General features: G+C 46.1%; 2 protein-coding genes and 1 long non-coding RNA gene across 6 annotated transcripts in view; 2 read left to right on the top strand and 1 right to left on the bottom strand.

Annotated features, from left to right (window-relative positions):
• The first annotated feature begins 1,783 nt into the window (after nt 1–1,783).
• scn4bb (sodium channel, voltage-gated, type IV, beta b) lies at nt 1,784–5,959 on the top strand. The gene is made up of 6 exons (XM_061702807.1): nt 1,784–1,886; nt 2,040–2,227; nt 3,598–3,761; nt 3,841–4,060; nt 5,119–5,248; nt 5,414–5,959. The coding sequence occupies exons 2-6, from the start codon at nt 2,143–2,145 to the stop codon at nt 5,511–5,513; spliced, it is 699 nt and encodes a 232-aa protein (XP_061558791.1). The 5' UTR covers nt 1,784–1,886; nt 2,040–2,142; the 3' UTR covers nt 5,514–5,959.
• Nucleotides 5,960–7,857: 1,898 nt separating this feature from the next.
• Nucleotides 7,858–9,609, bottom strand: LOC133415948 (uncharacterized). Its single transcript, XR_009770195.1, has 3 exons — nt 9,324–9,609; nt 8,278–8,431; nt 7,858–8,181 (listed from the first exon to the last, which is right to left on the bottom strand). It is a non-coding gene; the product is annotated as an uncharacterized LOC133415948 (long non-coding RNA).
• A 146-nt stretch (nt 9,610–9,755) lies between these two features.
• Nucleotides 9,756–19,135, top strand: part of LOC133415947 (cell adhesion molecule DSCAML1-like) — a 50,828-nt gene continuing 41,448 nt past the window's right edge. For 3 of the 4 annotated variants that reach the window (XM_061702504.1, XM_061702506.1, XM_061702507.1), the window contains exons 1-2: nt 9,810–9,927; nt 17,255–17,575. In XM_061702504.1, the coding sequence (XP_061558488.1) occupies nt 9,885–9,927; nt 17,255–17,575 (364 nt within the window). In that variant the 5' untranslated portion in view covers nt 9,810–9,884. Of the gene's footprint in view, nt 9,928–17,254; nt 17,576–19,135 lie in introns of all 4 variants that reach the window. The other variant, XM_061702505.1, reaches the window with a different exon arrangement.

Here is a 19,135-nt window from a genome sequence, read left to right as displayed (position 1 = left end):
GAGGCCGAGCGCGGTCGGCCTGCGGACCGGCCGCATTATCTCTCTCTCGCGCGCCCACATCCTCCGAACCGGCCGTTAATGCGCTCCTGCCGGATAACGCCGTGCTTTCCGAGGGAGTGGGGGTCGTTTGCGTGTTCTCGCAATGCCTTCTAATCTCAAATTTGAACTCTGGAAAATGTAACTTTAAATGTTTTTTAAAGTTATCTTGTAATCAATGCTATCATGCTTTGCTAAAAGGATTCTTAGTTCGTTTTTGTTTTTTAGCAATTTGTACTGAACAAGCAGTTGAGTTTTGATCATGAACTCCAATTCATTATAAAAACTATCACTTGATGTGTAGTTACGATCGGAAGGTAATCAATTGCGTCTTTGTGTGTGTGTGTGAGAGTGTGCATGTTGAAGTTTCACATTTTCCACTAGAAACAATTTCAGGTTAAAACACACAAACGGGAACAGGAAAACCACATACATGTGGTTTAGGCTAGTGTCCTCTCGAGGTCACTAAAAGAGCACTCATCATGGGCACGGCCCTGCGGCCTCGTGCTGACCTCGTTAACTCAGAAACGCACAGTATTCATAATAAAGCATTACTATGATGTGACGAGAAAAATAATTGCACACAAGAGAAATAATTGCACACTTGCTTTTAAAGGTGAAGAATTGTACTGTGTGGTGTACTGCATGTAAGAGTGTTGACCTTTGACCTTTCGACCATCCGATGGGACGTGCAAACATCACGTGTATACTATATATATATATATATATATATATATATAGACACACACGCAGCATGTAGGAAAACATGATACCATGTTGACCTAATATTCTATCGCTATATATATAATATTCTATCGCTATATATATAATATATATAGCGATAGAATATCGCTTCATATAAGTGAAATGTTCCATTCGATGAAACCATTCAAAAGTCAATGTTCTTTTACGTACGTGTTCAAAAGTGTATCTGTGGGTTGAACCTTTTTCAAATCTCAGACATGCTAATAGATTGCACCACAAGGTGGCTCTTTGAGATGATATTTGGAAAAATATGTCATGTTTGAGAGGACAGCGGGAAGGCACATGACCACACAGAGCCAATCACAAACGTCGGAGCGAGAAGGACGACGTGATATGGGAAAAAAATCCAAGCTTTTGTGGCTATTTTTAAAATGATGCTAACATTGTCATCATGGAAACTTCCAAAAGCAAGTGTAGACATTTTCTCCCAGTAATGCAATGGATTGCAATGACCTGAATTTTGTAAATAGATTTCGTAATCTCGTTGCATGTAACGAGTTTTCCCCCAACGCGGCGCGTTTGCGATCGTGTCCGCTGAAGGCACGAAAAGCTTCGCCAGCCCAGACACGTGGCATCAGGAAAATAATGCATCCTTGAGAATGCGGCTCGACCCTGGGGCTGCATTACACGAGCCCAATCTGCACTGCAGAACTTTTCCCTGCTCATCACAAACACTCTGACAAAAGTGCCTGCGTGCATACCCGAGTCAGCAGAGGGGCCGCGTGGGGGAGGGGGCTGGCACTGAATGGAGGATGGAAGGGAAGGTGATGGAGAGGGGGAGAGGTGGCGCGCAGCCAGCGTAGCTAGAGGACAGGCAAAAGTTGGAAGATAGCAGGGGAGGAGTCAGCTGCTCCGGGGGGTCTCCAGCGGCGGCGTTCGCTCGCTCGCTCGCTTCCGTCCGGCCGGCCGGCTGCCTCGCCTCGCCTCGCCTCGCCGATCGTCTCTCGCTCCTGCCTGCAATGTGGCAGCCGCTGCAGTGAGAGTGCGGAGGACCTGCAGATTCTCCTTGAATCAGCCGTGACGGTGCAGCGCGGGGAGAGTCGGCCGCCGAGCCGAACCGCGGGCCTCAGAGGGAACGCGAGCAGGTAGGCAGTGTTGACGCTTCCACTTCCACTTAGCGGCCACTCGGGTTTCTTTTGGAATTTTCACAGAGGACACTTTGTAACTTTTAATTGCGATGCTGCATTGAGATATTCAGTTACTTTCAAGTCATTGACGTCGTCTTGTGTTGTCTTCAGCGGCTCCCAGATAGAAACCAGGAAACTATTGAGGCCGAGTGGGAAATTCTCACGAGTCAGGTTTGGATCTCGAAGTCATTCGGCCTGCAGCTGGTGCACGGACATGGAGGTCCACGGCGTCTGGGTTGATGCCCTGAGGCTGGGCCTTCCACGCACAGCCTTCGAGCTGATCGCCACACTACTGCTTGGTAACGTCTATTTGATCGTGTAGAGCTGTCTCATCCTGACCTTTGCGCATCGATCTTATCGTCATTCGCGTCACCGTCGGGTGATTTTGAAATGGACGCTAATTAGCTGCTAATTGGAACTCTCAAGTTGTGCGGGACGGATGTGGCCAGGACAGACCGCGGGATTTGGAAAGCGTCGAAAACCATCAGGCATGAATGCACATTATGATCTCATTTCTTTTCAATGAGCTTTACATTGTGCATAGAAACACTTCATGCAATGGTACCTTTGGGTGCAGCGCACTTGTAAAGACATAGAAATCAAGTTCAATAAACATATTGGATCTATGGAATCTCTTGATATATATTAGAAACCTGCTCATTCTTATTGACGGTATGTATTTATTTCTTTTTTGCCTGACCCGCCTGCTAATACGAAATGGAGAATCTGTATGCATTTGCTCATCTCGTTCTTGATTTATTTGGTGCACTTGATTCTCTGTTTTTAGTCCATAAGGTCACAACAAGGTGACAGCAAATTGCCGCGTGTGTAATCGAGGCGTACGAACGGAGGAGGGCCGTTAGTGGCGCGACGCGCTTACTGTCGCTATTTTTGCAAACTCACTATGCACCATACCAGGAGACGAACTGAGATAGCGAGGGTGCGATGTGAAGGAATCAATAACGGTCTCTCACGTCTGACCTCCTTCTCTCTCCCTATTTGCCGCAATGATGCTTGAACTCATTTTGACCTTGATCCTGTTCCGAGCAAATTGTGAAACCACAAAGGTCATCACCAGAAGCATGCATCGCTCTTTTATTTTTAGCACGTGCTAAGTTATGTTTTGTCTGCATCATCTGCACTTGAGTGCTAATTCTGCACAGAGCTTTGTCAGCATGTAGTTTGCACAATACACACTAGATGGAAGCATTAAACACGAGTGGAGAAAGAAGGGACAGGACAGCTGCAAAACGCGTCACAGAGCCAGATGTTAGGTGGCCCATTATGTTTTGGATTGAACAAAAGAAAAACAGATTCTTCTACGGCCACCGTTAATACTCATGGTTGTGAGGTAAAGTATCCAGTTTCATTTAAAGGTACAATCTAAAAGTTTTCAAACTGCCAGCAATATTTGAATGTAGCTCCACGCCGGCCCACGTCTCTCCAGGAAGAGAACGGTTCGTCGCGCTCACTTGCGGCCGTCTCAGAGTGCAGCTCGGCGTGCCTTTACATGAAATGTTACCGGTTTCATGTTGTCTTTTTTGGAATGTGCACTCAATGTAAACATATATGACAAGATGTTTCTTTTTTTGTTTTTCAATCTTTTGTAAGAAAGAAATACATAAAAGTGCCTAATAAATGTTGCCAATCCTTCTGTGTTGCTCTTCAGTTGTGAGGTCTGCTCAGGCCTTGGAGATGTCCGTAGGCAAGATTCCCTTCTTGGAGGCCGTCAACGGCAGCACAGTCGTGTTGCCCTGCACGTATTCCAGCTGCATTGGCATTGAGAACCTTTACTTTAGATGGCAGTTCAATGACAACGGCACCATGCAAAGAGTAAGCCCTTCCACGTGACGGAGAGATTCTCACTCGTGTCGCTTTTGGGACGGTTGACGGCTTTGCTCGTTGCCATCAGGTGTGTGACGCAGTGATACCGTCCGAGGGGGTGGTGCCAAAGGTGAAGATGTATAAAGAGCGGTTCGAATTTGTGGGGAAGAACCGGAACAACAACATTTCCATCTTGTTGTGGAACATCACCTTCGAGGATGGAGGCCAGTACACTTGCTTTGGACGCAACCCCAAAGAAAAGGACAAGAACCACAGCGCCATCTTCAAACTGATTGTCGTGGACGAGTGTGAGTGGGTCACTCTTTTCTGGTAACGAAGGGAGGAAGGTCTAGTCATCGTATGCTTATTTTCTCATACATACGCGCGTACTTATTATTGAGGAGGTGTTGCATTGCACACACTCACGAGCTGGCCGGCTAGTAGCTAGCTCGAGAGGAGTCAGATGTTCCCAGCCAGCGTGGATTTATGCATTTTACAGCATCGAGACGGGCACAAAGCTTCGCTTCTACCTTTGGCCACAGCACAGCAAAGGATCCTGGTTAAAGTAAGCCATTTTAAATGAAAAAGAAAGACCTTTCCAGAGGGAGATGTGGCAGCCAAAACACGTGCAATACGTAGTTTTGAAATAATTTGAATATTTGTTTGTTGCATTCTATGTGTACAGTGCAATACGTGGAAAACCACCATACCATGTTGACCCAATGACAAATTTGTACGAGTTAGACAAAGTCGCTTCAGTGAATGTTCCATAAAAAAACGTTATGAGGATGAAACTGTCCAAAAGTCATGTTCTTTTATGTGTTCAAAAGTGTAAAAGTGTCCAAGCTTGTCAAATTCTTATACAAACTAATAGATGGTACCACGAGATGGCGCTTTGAGCTCATGTATTGAAAATTGTGTCATGTTTAAGACTACGGCAGACTGGCACATGACCAGAGAGAGCCAATGACAAGCTAACAACCTTAGAATGAGGAAGTGTTATGAGAAAAAAAAAAAAAAAAAAAAAAAAAAAGAAATCGGAGTTTTTGAGGCTATTTTTCAAATTGAACTCAAATTTCAATCACAGGAATTCTATGTGCCTTGCGATTGGCTGGCGACCAGTTCAGGGTGTACCCCGCCTCTCGCTCGAAGTTAGCTGGGTTGGGCTCCAGCACGCCCGCGACCCGAGTGAGGAGAAGCGGCACAGAAAATGGACGGAAGGAATTTACAAAAGCAACTGTAGTTTAAGTACATATTTTCTCCCAGGAACGTCACGGTGACATGGAATTAGTGATTCCCCCATGATGCATTATGGCCTTTGCATGCGCCGTATTGTGGGCAGTGACTCTTCAGTTTTCTACTGCAGTGAGGGAAGTGGACAACACGCTGACGATCATCATAGCCTCTGCTGTGGGCGGAGCCATCGCCCTGCTCATGGGCTTCATGCTGCTGAAGAACTTCACTCTCTTTGTTCTCGCCAAGCTCGAGGAGAAAAAGTGAGTTTGCCATTTTGACACTTTGCCATTCATCATTTTTGGCTGACAATTCACGTGATGAGCGCAATGTTGACTTCAGAGCCTGATGTTTGAGATGCTCTTCGTGTCTGTTCTTCTTCTGCAACCCTTTACCCCCACAACCCCGCTCCTCCGACCCCCGAGCAGTAAGGAGTGCCTTGTAACTTCGTCGGGGATCGACAACACAGAAAATGGCCTCTCAGGATCTAAAGTGGATTCAAAACCCAAACCTCCCAAACAGAAATGAGGAGGCGCATGCATTTGAAACCGCAGGCGAGTGCTCATATTCATAAGCCTTCATTGCAGAATTGTACTGTACAAAGTACGCTATGTTTCAACAAACAAAAAACAAACAAAAAAGTGCGTGGCTGCCTCTGTTTTTCAAATGTACATGCAATACATAGGATCTAAGATTTTAGCTGCTTTGTCAAATGTGCACACTTTTACGCCTGCAAAACGCAACCAAAGACACTTCTCTTCAATATTTAGACTTCCTTTAATTTGTCAAAGTCAAAATATGTCCAAGGTTTTCGGTCGCTTATGATAAACACGTGGCTTTACTCATCATCATCATTGGTAAAGTGACATTTGTTTACATGGCAAGTCATTTAATTGTGAAGGCTTACGATTCAAAGGCGAGCGTGGTAGTTTAACGAGTCTTTTACTGTGTGATGACACAGCATAGGCACTGTTTTTGTGGATTAGAAGTTATACTTCAGTTTCAAATGATTTAAAAAAAAACAATGTTTTTTTTTTTTATTCACAACATGTAGTTGTAGCTGGGTTGAATCCTCCTCTCATAAGGTTTTGTATAATAACACAAAATCATTGTTTTGGAAATCTCAGTATGGCACAGACATTTAAAATTGACCTTGAAACAAACGGGAGGGCCCACTCTGCTTTTTTTCTTCGCTTGATGTAAAAGAGGCGCCTGCCGTTACACCACCGACCGAGTTCCTCCAAAAGTGACGGACACAGCACATGCAAAAATTACAAAGGGAGGGATAACGTCATAAGCTTCTCACTACAACTCGACAACCCCTCCAACCCTTATGAATGTCTTACCAGTGTTGCTGCTTTTATGAAAAAATAACTCATGCAATTCATGCATGTGACATGAGTCAGCATTTAGAATGCTTAAAAAAAACGCACACAACAACAATAGTGTGTGTGTTTGGGGCATACAGTATATATTCTATTACAGTGGAAGTAATAGCTCTAGCTCTGGGAGGTTATGTAATAACTAATATACTACAAACCATATTCTTCTGTATTCCTACGGCTATGCATTGTCTGTGACACGCCCTAGTTAATCTGTAGTATTCCATGCAGATGGTAGTTTTACAAGTTACTTTATTTTGAAGAGAGAGAGAGAAAAAAAAAAAAAAAAGATGCTTTGTCCTGTGAATGAAGGTGAACGTCCGTGACCACGTGAGCGGGTCTCATCTTGCACGCTGGGTAGAGTGCTCTTGCGACTGACTGTATGACGAATGTGCACCGAATTTTGTATTATATGTTGAAACCGATGACCTCTGGAGTGCGGCGCAGATGCTGGCGATCGACTCAAAGGTGAATGTACATGCCAGCATACTGGAGCGGGATTTCTTATGTTGATATTACTCATTATAATGTGCCTCCATTCTTTAACCGCCGGTGGAAAGCAATATTATAATAAAGGGTGGGTTTCATATCAGGTGTGTCAATGTATTGGTTCAAATGAATAACTTCTAGTTTTGTTCATTTGAACACTTGAAAGAGTGATATTGCAGAAAAGTGCGCAGTGACTTCAAAATGAATTCTGAATTAGCAAGTGCAACTAACCTCAATTTGTGCAAACCCAAGGAGATCGTTTTGGAAGACGAATGAGTCAATTTGGCTGAAGAATGATTTTGCTGCAGGGCTATCAGATGTTGTCTTGTACATGAACTCATTGAACAAGTGCAAGGATTGACTTGACAAAATCGTGTCACTGAAGATTGTTGAGATTCTGATGGCGAGGGCGGTATCATCATCACTAGTTCCAGTTCTATGCAAAATCACAAATAAATGCATGCTCCGACTTTAACAATTGTTAGACTGATCCTCTGCGTCACTGTAATGATATTGCAAGCGATACACTTGAATATGTTCTGGATCAGGATGTTTGGAATGCAGGGAGAATAGAGCGCACCCACGGAGGAGCGTCTTGTGGGTTTGGACTCCTGTACTTGATCAGAATCTGCAGTCTGCAATCTTACCTTGTCATTCTCCATCGCTGTACACAAATACTCTGGCTCCGGCTCGCCCCCGGGTGACGTCCCTGCCTTGACAAGTTCTCCCTGTAGATCAGCTCTTGACCTGTTTATTACTGAAACTCAACGAAATAAAGTTTGGAGCAAAATATGCCGTCTTGCTCGTTTTGTCAAGGTACGATCGCTCTGTGGTTCTCAGATTTTTACACAAAGTACCTCCTCAAACGTACAAAGGCTCTCCAAGTACCACCATAATGACCAACACTCAAATACAATAAGATCATATTTAAAAAAAAAAACGATGTACTTGAGTTTTTCTTCCTAAAAAGTATATTTATTATTGTAAATCAATGTAATGCATGCACAGTTTGAGCAATATCTTTGTTACAGCTGCAGTTATTTTCCCAAAAGGTTCTATAAATAAAGTTGAGTTGAGTGAAATAAATACAAAGAAAATAGTGCCCTGAAATAATAGTAATAATATTGAAAATACATTTTTGCATTGAATGATTTCACATAACGGTGGTCGGGACTCACAGCATGACGTCATCCAGTACAGGTGAAGCTGAACCCCCCTCGACACTGTCAGCACTTGGTATCGTCCAATTAGCTTTCACTCAACTTCCTGTTAGCGTCTTTTGTCAGTTTATATATAGTCGATTCATTGACAGCAATTCGCACCTACTGGTAAGAAAAACAATTTATGATAGCTTTAAATACTCGATGGAACTTCATTGTTGGATGAAGTTCATAACTTGGACTTAATTTTATTTTACTTACCGTAGAATACCCAACGAGAAATGAAAGCCAAGGCTAATGGCACTATTGTTAGCCTAGCATAGCATGTAGACATACACTTTTAGTGTTCCTTCTTCTCCACCAATCACAGGCCACTCTCACGCCTGCGTCATGTGACTTCAGGGACCCCGGAATTCTAAAAGACCAACACCAACCACATGTCAGACATTTGATATAATAAAGTTGATCTATGTCATAACCGGTTAGCATTTAGAGTATCCAGTATTACTGTCTCTAATATATAACCCAGTACCAGTACGTTACATTATTGTTGTGTACATTGTTGAAACGTGGGTCCAGGTGCATGTACGTGTTCGGCCAGCAGATGTCAGCAGTGTTCTAAATGTCTGCCACCAGCAGCTGCGTGCCAAACGGTTTACGTAGTTTAACGCCATGTTTCCCAACCTTTCATGAGTCAGTAAGGCACAGACTTTACATGACCAAAATCTCGCGGGACATCAGTGACTCAAACAAACTGTTCAAAAAAAAGTTTACTTTATAATGCACTTACTGAAATGATGATAATATAGTCACACATTTTCTTAACAGGGTGAAATTTGGGCCTGTTTATTTGAACACCTAGCTATGATTGTAATTTTATAAATACTAGCAGGTTAAATGTACATTCTGCCATCTAGTGGAAGAAAATGTAGCTGTTCTGAATGTCACTATACGTCATTGGCATAGATGGATGAACAAAGATACATTATTTGCAGTAAATCAATCATAGGTTTTGGAGCTGAATAGGATCTTTTCCCACAGCTAGATACATACACAATGATGTGAACAATAATAACCTCGTTAAGCAAATGTATTTTCACGTTTGGGTTCCTATTTTCTGTTTGAAAATTGTCTCAATGGAATAAAAATTCATGGTCAGTAATTGAAAAGGCATCATAATCCCACTTTAAACCTACATTACACTTTAAAAAAAACAAAACAAAACAACCATGAACAAAAAGCAGCAAACGTTCAATTTTCTTCGTTTTTTCAAAACGAAACCAGAAAAAGTCCCAGGTTTGTTTTACCTGCTGTTGTTATTTTGGGCTCCACGCACGCGCACAGGAGCGGCGCGTGCTCCATTTTCACCGCACATGTAGACAAAGACGATTGTGGCGTCATGAAATGCAAATCCCAAATCGTGGCAAGAGTAGCAAAAAAAAAGAAAAAGCCATCGCGTGTGGTCTTGGTGAACCTCGCGCAAGAGGTGGGCGCCAAGTGATCCATGAAGTCCGCAAGTTTTCGGGGCACGGCTGGTCAGGTGGTCCCCGTGAACCCCCTCGAGCACAGCGGGTCCGCGCGCTCTGCTGCGCGTTGGATTTGTTGCCGAAGAGGAGGGACGTGGGCGGGGCTGAGGCGCTTCTCCTTTGCCATCCGTTCTTGGTGGGGCGGCAGGGCTGGAGAGACCTCCGGGGAGCACAGTCGCCAGTCCGGCACGGAGACCCACCTGGCCCCAGAAGAAATAAGAAAAAGAAGAAGAAGAAGAAGAAGAAGAAGCAGCAGCAGCAGCAGCAGCAGAAGAAGAAGACTGCGCCTCACGCTTGCCTGGATTGCAAATATCTCCCCAAAATATACCTGCTCTTTATGGCATGTGGCTTGTAACTTTACTCCTGCTGTACTCTCTGCAAGAAGGTAAGAGCAAAGCAAAATCGGCGTTTTACAGCCAGTGTGACAGTTTGCAACTTGATTCAAGGGCGACCGTCGGGGGAAAGTGTTTGGAATGCATTGGAGATCGGAGGCTTCCGCGCGTTCGAATTCAGACGCAAACATTACGCTTTTTTTTGCCGTTTTTGTTTTGTTGTCATGTCAAGGACGGCTCACAGCGCGCATGTTGTGGACAAAGTGAGGCTGTTTTTGTTTCGTTTTATGCGAGCGGCGTGCTTTTGGAGCTCGGGCCCCGTGACGCCCGGATTGTTTTTCGCATTAGCAGTTATGAATATGTAAAATGGCTGAATGGCGAGAACCAGGCGCAAATGCAGCGAGAGGTGGAAAACGTGCAAATGACGCGAAGCCTTCAATCGACCCCGCGTGCGTCTCGCAAACGATTCACCGCCAATCTTGCACTCTTCAAAGTTTCCACGAGGAAAAATGGATTTTCAACTCATTGTGCACATGTCGCTAATTGCAGCCGTTGCGATCAGGCCGCGTCCACAAAAGCAGTTTTCATTTCCGTCGCGATCTTTTCGGCGCTTAGTGCCAATTTGTCTCTATTAGTAATTCGATGTTGAACAAAGGGCATTTCCCTGACAACGGCCCTTTTTGGGTGAAATCGGGATAAAGCCGCAGAAAGGCCCTAATTGCTGCAATTAGCCGCTTTGACGTTCCAGCGTGGAAATTGAGCCAGAAATGCAAAGGACGACGTGGTTGATTTGGGGGACACACACACACACACACACACACACACACACACACAACAATTCCCCTTCCCTCTGAAGCAAATCCCTGACCAAGTTGATCGTTCGCTCTTCAAGTGCTTTGCAATGTGGACACATCTGCATCGAAAATTGCACAGATCGAGCAGCGTCTCCACGTCAGGGCCTCGAAATGCAAACCTGGAAGTTACACGTCTGCTTTCTAAGCAAAACAAACACACAAATCGCATATTTCTTCGAGTTGTCTCCACAATTATTGACGCCCCCGTTTCCTGCCCAATGACCTTTCGTTTTCATCCCCCCCCCCCCTTAATCAGTTGATCCATTTTAAGGAGGAATTAATGAAGTCACCGTGTCCTGCTTGTGCACGTGAATTTACGCAAATGAGGGAAGGGGGCCAGATTGCAGACTTGGCCGCTGCTGTTCCTCACTAATGGTGCACCTGGACCCCCAGACGCGCGCCTGCGCGTGCGTGTCGCGTGCGCGAGGGCGCGCCGAAGAGAACGGGGACATCCTTGTTTTGCTTGTTGTAAACACAAACACACTTCTTATGCATGCACAAAGTCAAATGCGAGTGGCTTTATGCCTTTCGTGGTGCGTTCAAGTGCAAAAAAAAAGAGACTAGAGTGTCACAAAAAAGGGGGAAGTGTGCAGTGTAATTCGAGACAATTGGTTAGAAGGGCTCGTGCGCTCAAGCACAATGGCGGTCATTTTCGACCAATTAGAAATATTCTCCAAAACCCCCGAGTTGTGTTGCGTTGCGTTCGCTGTTGCGTGCAAATGCGCGCGAGGAGGAAACGGAGCCCGTTCGATGCAAAGCGGCCTGCTCCGCGCGGGCCTTCTTTTCAGGCGCCCATGAAGAAACCGTCAGCCGGTGCAAGTCGAAGCAAAAAAGAAAAGAAGAGAATTCCACGCTCGCGAAGCAATAAGGTGATCCTTCAGCCTGGCACATCGGCGTGTCCCCCGTACGCAGCTCAGCCTCCACAAATAGAAATATGCTTAATTCGCCCTCCCTCGCCGCGGTCCAATTCCCAGCGCCGTCTTTGCGCGGCTGCGCAATTAAAGCTGCAAAGGGCGTTATTAAGGCAGCTCGACATTTCCACTACTCAAATCGTATGTTTAAGAAAACTAAACAAAACAACTACTTCAAAATAAGATTGGGGATTGTGACTCGCGTACCAATGTTGCATTTCCACCCCGCGGAAATACTGTTACTGATGCATCCTGTTGCTAATCAGCGACCCTCACTGAGTTGGCGTGTGAAGGCAACCCCAAAATTCATTGCGGCACTTTTGCTCAACTTGAGACGTCGACGAGCGTCGCTGCAGGCATCCGAGCTCGTTATTGGTCGCGAGTCCAACGAACTGTCCATCTGAACTTGTCAAACTGAGGCGGAGCTCAGACATTTTAAGGGGCGTGCGTATTTATTTATTTTTTTAGGGGGCGAGATGCATTCGGCAAAATTCAAATGTGTGAAGCAAGTGGTTGTTTTTGCTCATCTCCGTCGCTCCCTCCCGCCGCCGCCGTTTCCTCCTCTGGCAGCAACTCCCCTCCCTCTCTTTGCCTCATCACTAGGCAGAATTAAAGGCTGGGGGGAGGGGCCGTTTATGCAGACTGTGCCGGGACTTGTGAGCCACAGATTTGATATTCACATTAGGAGAGAAACTGACTGCTTTGATGTGAGGGGGGGAGCAGGTCCCACGGGACCGCTGAAGTAGCACACCTTTTTTTTTTTTTTTTTTTTTTTTTTTTTTTTACTGACACAGCTCAGGCGGGGGTGGCCAATGTTGGTGGTGGGGGGCGGAGCAGATTGTTGGGGACGGGGTGTGCAGGAAGGCGGTAGGTGGGATCTGCGATGTCCCGCCGTTGATGAGATGTAACCCCGGCCGGCGCCCCCTCCCAGCCTCCACCTACTTACACAAGACCCCTGAGGATTAGCTACAAGCTTACACCCACCTTTATCGAAATGACATCCGCCAATATTCAATTCACACCTTTTCTAACAGTCTGTGCCCACTTTGCCCTCCTCTGCTTCAGTTTTCCACTTCATCTATATTCTTGCTCCCTTTTTATCAAAACCACAACTTTAGAAGTTTGCTCCCAACATGGCTTTGCGGGCAGAATTGAGGTGGAGCAAAATGTTTTTGCATTTTGGAATTTTAATGAACAGATGACACTGTCATCAAACTAATCCAATTTGCTGAGACAGGCAAAAAAAAACAACTGAAAATGCTGACTCGTGCATGCCAGGCCAGAAGTTGGCGATTCGACATTGAACGTTGTGGGCTCGGTTTTCGCAGTCGACGCGCCTGCGGCGGCGTGCGCGAAGTGGCGTATCTTGGCCGCGCCTAATTTCGGCACAATAGCTAGACCGCTGGTCTAACGTGATTTTGGCGAATTTGATCGGGGCACGGCGGCCGACCGGTTAGAGCGCCAGCCTCACAGTTCTGAGGACCCGGGTTCAATCCCCGGCCCCGCCTGTGTGGAGTTTGCATGTTCTTCCCGTGCCTGCGTGTGTTTTCTCCGGGAACTCCGGTTTCCTCCCACATCCCCAAAACATGCATGACTTGGAGACTCTAAATTGCCCGTAGGTGTGAATGTGAGTGCGAATGGTTGTTTGTTCGTATGTGCCCTGCGATGGGCTGGCGACCGGTTCAGGGCGTACCCCGCCTCCTGCCCGACGACAGCTGGGATGGGCTCCGGCACGCCCGAGGAGAAGCGGCTCAGAAAATGGATGGATGGATGGATGATCAGGGCAGATTCTGAGGTCTGCATACGTGTGTGGTAGATGTCGGACATTTTCCCTTGATAAATATGGGAACAGCGGGCATCAAATCTCAACGATACCCCTCGGTGTTATGTAAATCAGGGATGGAAATAACAATGGACTCATTGATTAATTGCGAGTTAAGATTGAGAATATCAGTTGATTATGCGGAACTGATTGTTGATTGATCATGTCTTGAAGCACAATCGCGTCCACGTCGTGGCTGTAAGTGGAGGAAGTGTTGATTCCCTGTCAACTAATTGGCGATCTAATGACGAACATGCAGTCATCAGTGGGAAGTTCAACTACATTCAGGCAGACTACGGCACATATATTATGGCGTGTCACAACGTGCCGTTTCTTCTGTCACTTGTCAACCAATCGCGTCCCACTAGCCAGCCAATCTGTCAGCCAATCACGTGCCACTAGCCAGCCAATCTGTCAGCCAATCACATGCTACTAGTCAGTCAATGTCACCTCCCTATTCATTTTCAACATTTCTCCTCAACACTTTAGTTTTGTCTGCAACTCGGGGAAGGCCTCAGCTGATTGGCTGACAAGTTTTAGTTGAAAATAAAAAAGATGGCACGGGCTAAAATCCCAGCAGGTACTCTGAGTGTCAAAATTACCTTGATGTATCGAATGGTATCACTTGCCCTAAAAAAAAAAACACCACCTAAATCGTGCAAATTGTTTGGCTAAGAAGAACAGTGTGGGTCGTAGAATAGGTGATGTACTTTAGTAATCAATTGTTTTCCCCCGAATTTATGTTATGGAGGATTTTAGAGGCCTTTGAAGTGCCCCTTCCAATTTTTGTTCTTTTTGGGCGGGGTGGCGGCCACTTGCCTCATCGCTACGGCTAAAACGTGATTTGTAAATGTTTCCCAATCGTGTGGCACATACCAGGAATACAGAAGGACAGCGGAATTGCATGAGAATGAAACGTCTCCATCAGGCGGAGTCGTGCCTTCGCCCTCCTGTCATTTTCATCAGCAAAAGCAAGTTAGACTTTACACCAATTTTATCACGCTGATCGGTATCGGCCCGATAATTAACATTCTATGCTGATCGGCTTTAATGTCAACATTCACCGATCCGATCAATGACGTCATTGATCGGCTCCGCAAAAGACATTTAGTCCTTGTTACCATCGTGCACAGTATATTTGTTTTTTAAACTCTCTGATCGGCGCCAAAAATCCTGATCGTGTAAAGCGTAAACGCAAAGAAGAATGCTGTCAAATCGATCGGGGCTGCAAATAGCGGAGGAACACGCATTGTTCCACCTTGTGTTGGGCACACGGGCGCGAAAACGCATGTACGTTGAAACATCGGCGGCTCTGGGATTTGTTTAGCACCTCGTCCTTGTTGCGGCTGCGAGAGCGTCGTGCGCGCTCGCGGGCACGCGCATCCTGGTGAGGCGTAGGTCGGCTGCATTATGCATGATGAAATCTTGCATAGGTTATGACTTCTACCTCGACGACTTACATATCGATGCGGCGCCCTGGCAGGACGTATAAAATAGCGACTGCGGCGTTTGGCAGCCCGTGCGGTACCGTAGCGAACTGTGCTTCGTCCCGGACGGCGCTTGAAAAAAGGTCGACGACGCCTCCTGAGTTCCACTTCCAAATGCTGCAAAAATGAGACGCATTTTGTCTCCGAAAAGAACAGAAGCACTTTGTGTGTAGTATGGAATAGTCATTGTTTTTACCAGTTAACATTTTCTTCCACTTCTCTTTGTTTGTGAGAAAAGTTACACCAAAAAATCCTCAAAACTTTGTGGAGGGGTGGGACATAGGCCAAGGAAGGACACCATTACATTTTGGCGCCTTGTCCTAATTTTTTAATTTTTTTTTTTTTAAACTTAGACCATCCAAAGGTGACGAAAATCAGGTACGTACATGCAGGAGGTGGACATGTTTGGAAGTTGGCCAGTTTGGTGCTGATTATAGTTCCTTTCTTCATCGATGCGCTGCGAGACATTCTCTTTGGGTCAGGTCTTTGGGTTCAAGACCCCTACCGGACCATCCGCCAACATCCCCCGGACTCACGGCTGTGGTGTCCTTGAGCAAGACGCTGATACCCCGAAATGCTCCCCGGGCGTTTCGGCTGCTGTTCACACTTTCACATTGTGTAATTGTGTTTCGCCGCCAAGCACTTTAAACATTTGATATGCTAGTTTTTGCATGCATCTGAGACACTTTGGCAAAATGTGCACGTAAGTGACAATAAGGATCAGAATTTTGCTGTTTTTTTTTTGTTTGTTTGTTTTGTTTTTTCTTCTCTCTCGAAGTGCCCAGTGACATGACACTGCCTCCTCCCAGCGCGACGCAACGACTTTAGTTTTGTTCGAGTGTAGTGCACGTGACTGGCGAGCGCTTCGTTTGCGTCGCCCGATTTCGACGGGCCGAGCGCTGGGAGTTCGCTCTGATCCTGTTTTCTTTCCCCGGCGCTCACCGGCCTCGTGGGGCCCCCGGGGCGTAAAATCTACCGTCGGAGCCCACTCCTCCCCCAATCGCTCCGGGTGACCCCCGCACTCCTCCACTTTAGTCCTGTCCCCCCATTGGGAGATTATAGATATTGCAATCTTTAATATGGCTTTATGCTCAGGGGCCATTATCAGTAATCTGCAGCGGGGAGGGAGTCTGACCTGGATTTTTCAGCTCACCACTGGACTGCCCGTCACTTTTCATATACCATCTGTAACATTCCGTACAGCTTTATCAATCTCAAGCTTAGGGGCACTCTCGCGCCTTATATGTGCGCTTGCACTTTCAATGTTGGTTGTTTTATAATTTAGCCCCCAGACGCAAAAGTTAGCTGTGGGTTCTCCTTCGGTTCCAGCGTAGTGACAGTGTTGATCTACAAGCGTCACTTGCGTTGAGCAGGTGTTTAACCCATTTCCTTATACTACATCCATTTTTAGCTTTCATGGACTTATTTGGGTTAAATCATAACCCGGCGGACGTTTTTACGGCAACTACCTTCAACTTTTATGTTCCTCACATTAATCTCGTACAGACAGACTTTTATGTATCCAGAATAGATGAAAGGGTCTGGTATAAAAGCACGGTTATACTATATTAACTGCACTATACTGTAAGAATATATTGATTTTATTGTCGCGTACAAAATAAGCCGTATGTGGCGATTTTGTCAGCATTGGATTTTCTGCCATGAGTAAGGATGCAAAAACAAAAACAACAAAATGGATTGATTGAATTACTGTAAGTAAACATTATAGAAACATACTAATATAATGCAGTCACCATACAAAAGTATAAACATATAGCAGGGCAATCATATGTCCACCCTCCTAATTTGCATCTAATCTTTACACCATGAGCCCAAATTTTCCTGACCTTTCTCCATCTTCCCCGCACTTTTCTTTCTCTCTGTGTTTAATCTGAGTGCCAACGAGGAGTATTCCTGTATGTCTGTGTGTGTGTGTGTGTGTGTGTGTGTGTGTTAAATATGTAAGGAGATTAAAAAGACTTAAATCTGCGTCTGGCATAGAAATTCCAATCACATAACCTTCATCAGTGTTGTCTCGCTTCCTCTTTGTTTGCGTTGGCGTACAACCGGACGGAGGTAGCGGGCTCCCCCCCCCCCCCCCCGCCCATCCACCTTCTTCACCGCAGGCTTTAGCCCAAATCCCTGGCTTTCTGCATCACATGACCGATGTTTGCCGCTGAACATTTGAAATGCATTTGCGATGATGATTTCGCAATAGATTTGTAGGACACTCCCGACCTGGAAATGCGGCGTCGTTATCGCCCGCGCCTCGGCCTGACGTCGTGTTTGTCCGTTTGTCCCCGCAGTACACAGTGAGGATGCGGCCTCGACCAGGCTGTACTTTGTGAACGCCTCGCTACAGAGGGTAACCTACTCCAGCTCGGTGGGGGTGTCCCTACCCTGTCCAGCAGGGGGCACCCCCAGCGCCATTCTACGCTGGTACCTGGCCACTGGCGACGACATCTACGACGTGCCCCACATCCGTCACGTGTACGCCAACGGCACCTTGCAGCTGTATCCCTTCTCGCCCTCCGCCTACAACAGCTACATCCATGACAACGACTACTTCTGCACTGCCGAGAACCAGGCGGGCAAGATCCGCAGCCCCAACATCCGCATCAAAGCTGGTGAGTTGGTGGTGGTGAGTCATAAAACAAAGTATCCTAGAATCTGCATGATGGAAGGGAAAAAGCACCCAAAGGTCAAAATGAGACTGCGCCCAGATGTGATTGGCAGTTGAAACGAAGGCCAGCTCACACACAGATCACCAGCCCCAAAAATAGTCCGTCTGAAGCCGACCGAGAACATACAAAACGGAGCCAGCTCAGGCACACCTATTTGGCTGAACCACATCACGTTACACTCACGGTTTGGCACCCGCGGATTCATGTGTGGATATTAAAAAAATAAATACAAATACACATTTTCTTTAACATTCTTTTTCCCAATTTCTTTCCATTTGTTTTCACGTTTTTTTTTTTTTTTGGTGGTCTTTTTTGTTCTTTTGTTTTTTCTTTTTTGGGGTGAAACAACCCCAAAGGCGCAGAGCGGCAGATTATCTCAATTTATTCGAGATTGTTTTGGGTTTAAAAAAAAAACCAACCAAAACCCAAAAAACCAAAACTAAAACATACAAATTCTATGCAATTATAATGTTATCCACAGAGTTTCGCTATTCGCGGTCCAGCCCGGTTCGGTCCCCCACGAATAGCGGGGTCCACTGTATCGTGATATAACCTGTCAGTCGTGCTGCTTCAAGTATTCAACTTGGATTAAAACGACAGATTTGAGTGGCCTGTCATGCATTGTGTTTGCAAAAACGACTCCTTTGTATTGGGCGTCACAGCGAGTGATTCAATGAGCAGAGATGGGAAATTGTTTATTTTTGGAAAATCTGACCAGAAGCTGCCCGTGCTGCTGCTGTTCTATCCTTCCTCTCCACCCACGTTCTCCAAACCGCCCTCCTGTGTCATACTAAATATAGCCACAGCGCACTTCTTTAATTATCTCTCATTAACGACCCTAATTGGTGCTTTTCATTGATTAGACTGTGTGATGCCGCTTTAATAAGCCAGACCTCATCCTTTGTAAAATAGCACATTTGGAGGTTGCAGTCTTCCGGCCGTAGACCGAGTCGAGGTGCACGAAGGAGAGAGTGAAATTACGAAACAAATTGTAACCTCAAATCCCCGGCAGAGTAAATCTGGATGATAACGTAGCCGCGCTGCGTCTGTTCTCTGTGGTTCATTCAGGCCACTCGTTCCCTCCCCCTTCCCTCCTGTCGTCAACATCTGCTTTCGTATTCTGCCTCCCAACACCAACCGCAACTAATACTCATATTCATTCTAATACTAATACTAGCGCCAAGTTGCGGATTTGAGCCAGGACCCTGAGCTCCGTGCCGGCCGGGTTTCGCCTGCATTCCCGCGTGACCCAAAAGCCGGGCTGCAGGAGACGAGGGATTAGCGTGGACCCGACATCCTGCAGCCGGACGCCTCTGTCGGGCCCGGCAATCTCGCGAGCGGGTTGACATTTTGGGAAGCGGGGGCGGGGGCGGGGGCGGGCCGGGGCTCATACTTGCAACCAAAACAAACTTGAAGTCATTCATCCTGATGCTGTCCGTTACAAGGTGAACTATTCCAACAGCAGTTCCTTAGCAACCTTTCGCTAGACCCAATATTTTTTTT

This window comes from Phycodurus eques, chromosome 17 (genome assembly GCF_024500275.1).
Source record: "Phycodurus eques isolate BA_2022a chromosome 17, UOR_Pequ_1.1, whole genome shotgun sequence".
NCBI lineage: Eukaryota > Metazoa > Chordata > Actinopteri > Syngnathiformes > Syngnathidae > Phycodurus > Phycodurus eques.
The sequence above is the reverse complement of the archived record's forward strand: the minus strand, read 5'-3'. Positions and strand labels throughout refer to the sequence as shown.

Bases quoted from the DNA above. Each gene is read 5' to 3' on its own strand.
- scn4bb (XM_061702807.1), top strand. From the start codon at position 2,143: ATGGAGGTCCACGGCGTCTGGGTTGATGCCCTGAGGCTGGGCCTTCCA. The intron at 3,762-3,840 runs GTAAGCCCTTCC...CGTTGCCATCAG, and splicing joins ACAACGGCACCATGCAAAGA to GTGTGTGACGCAGTGATACC. The intron at 4,061-5,118 runs GTGAGTGGGTCA...TTTCTACTGCAG, and splicing joins ACTGATTGTCGTGGACGAGT to TGAGGGAAGTGGACAACACG.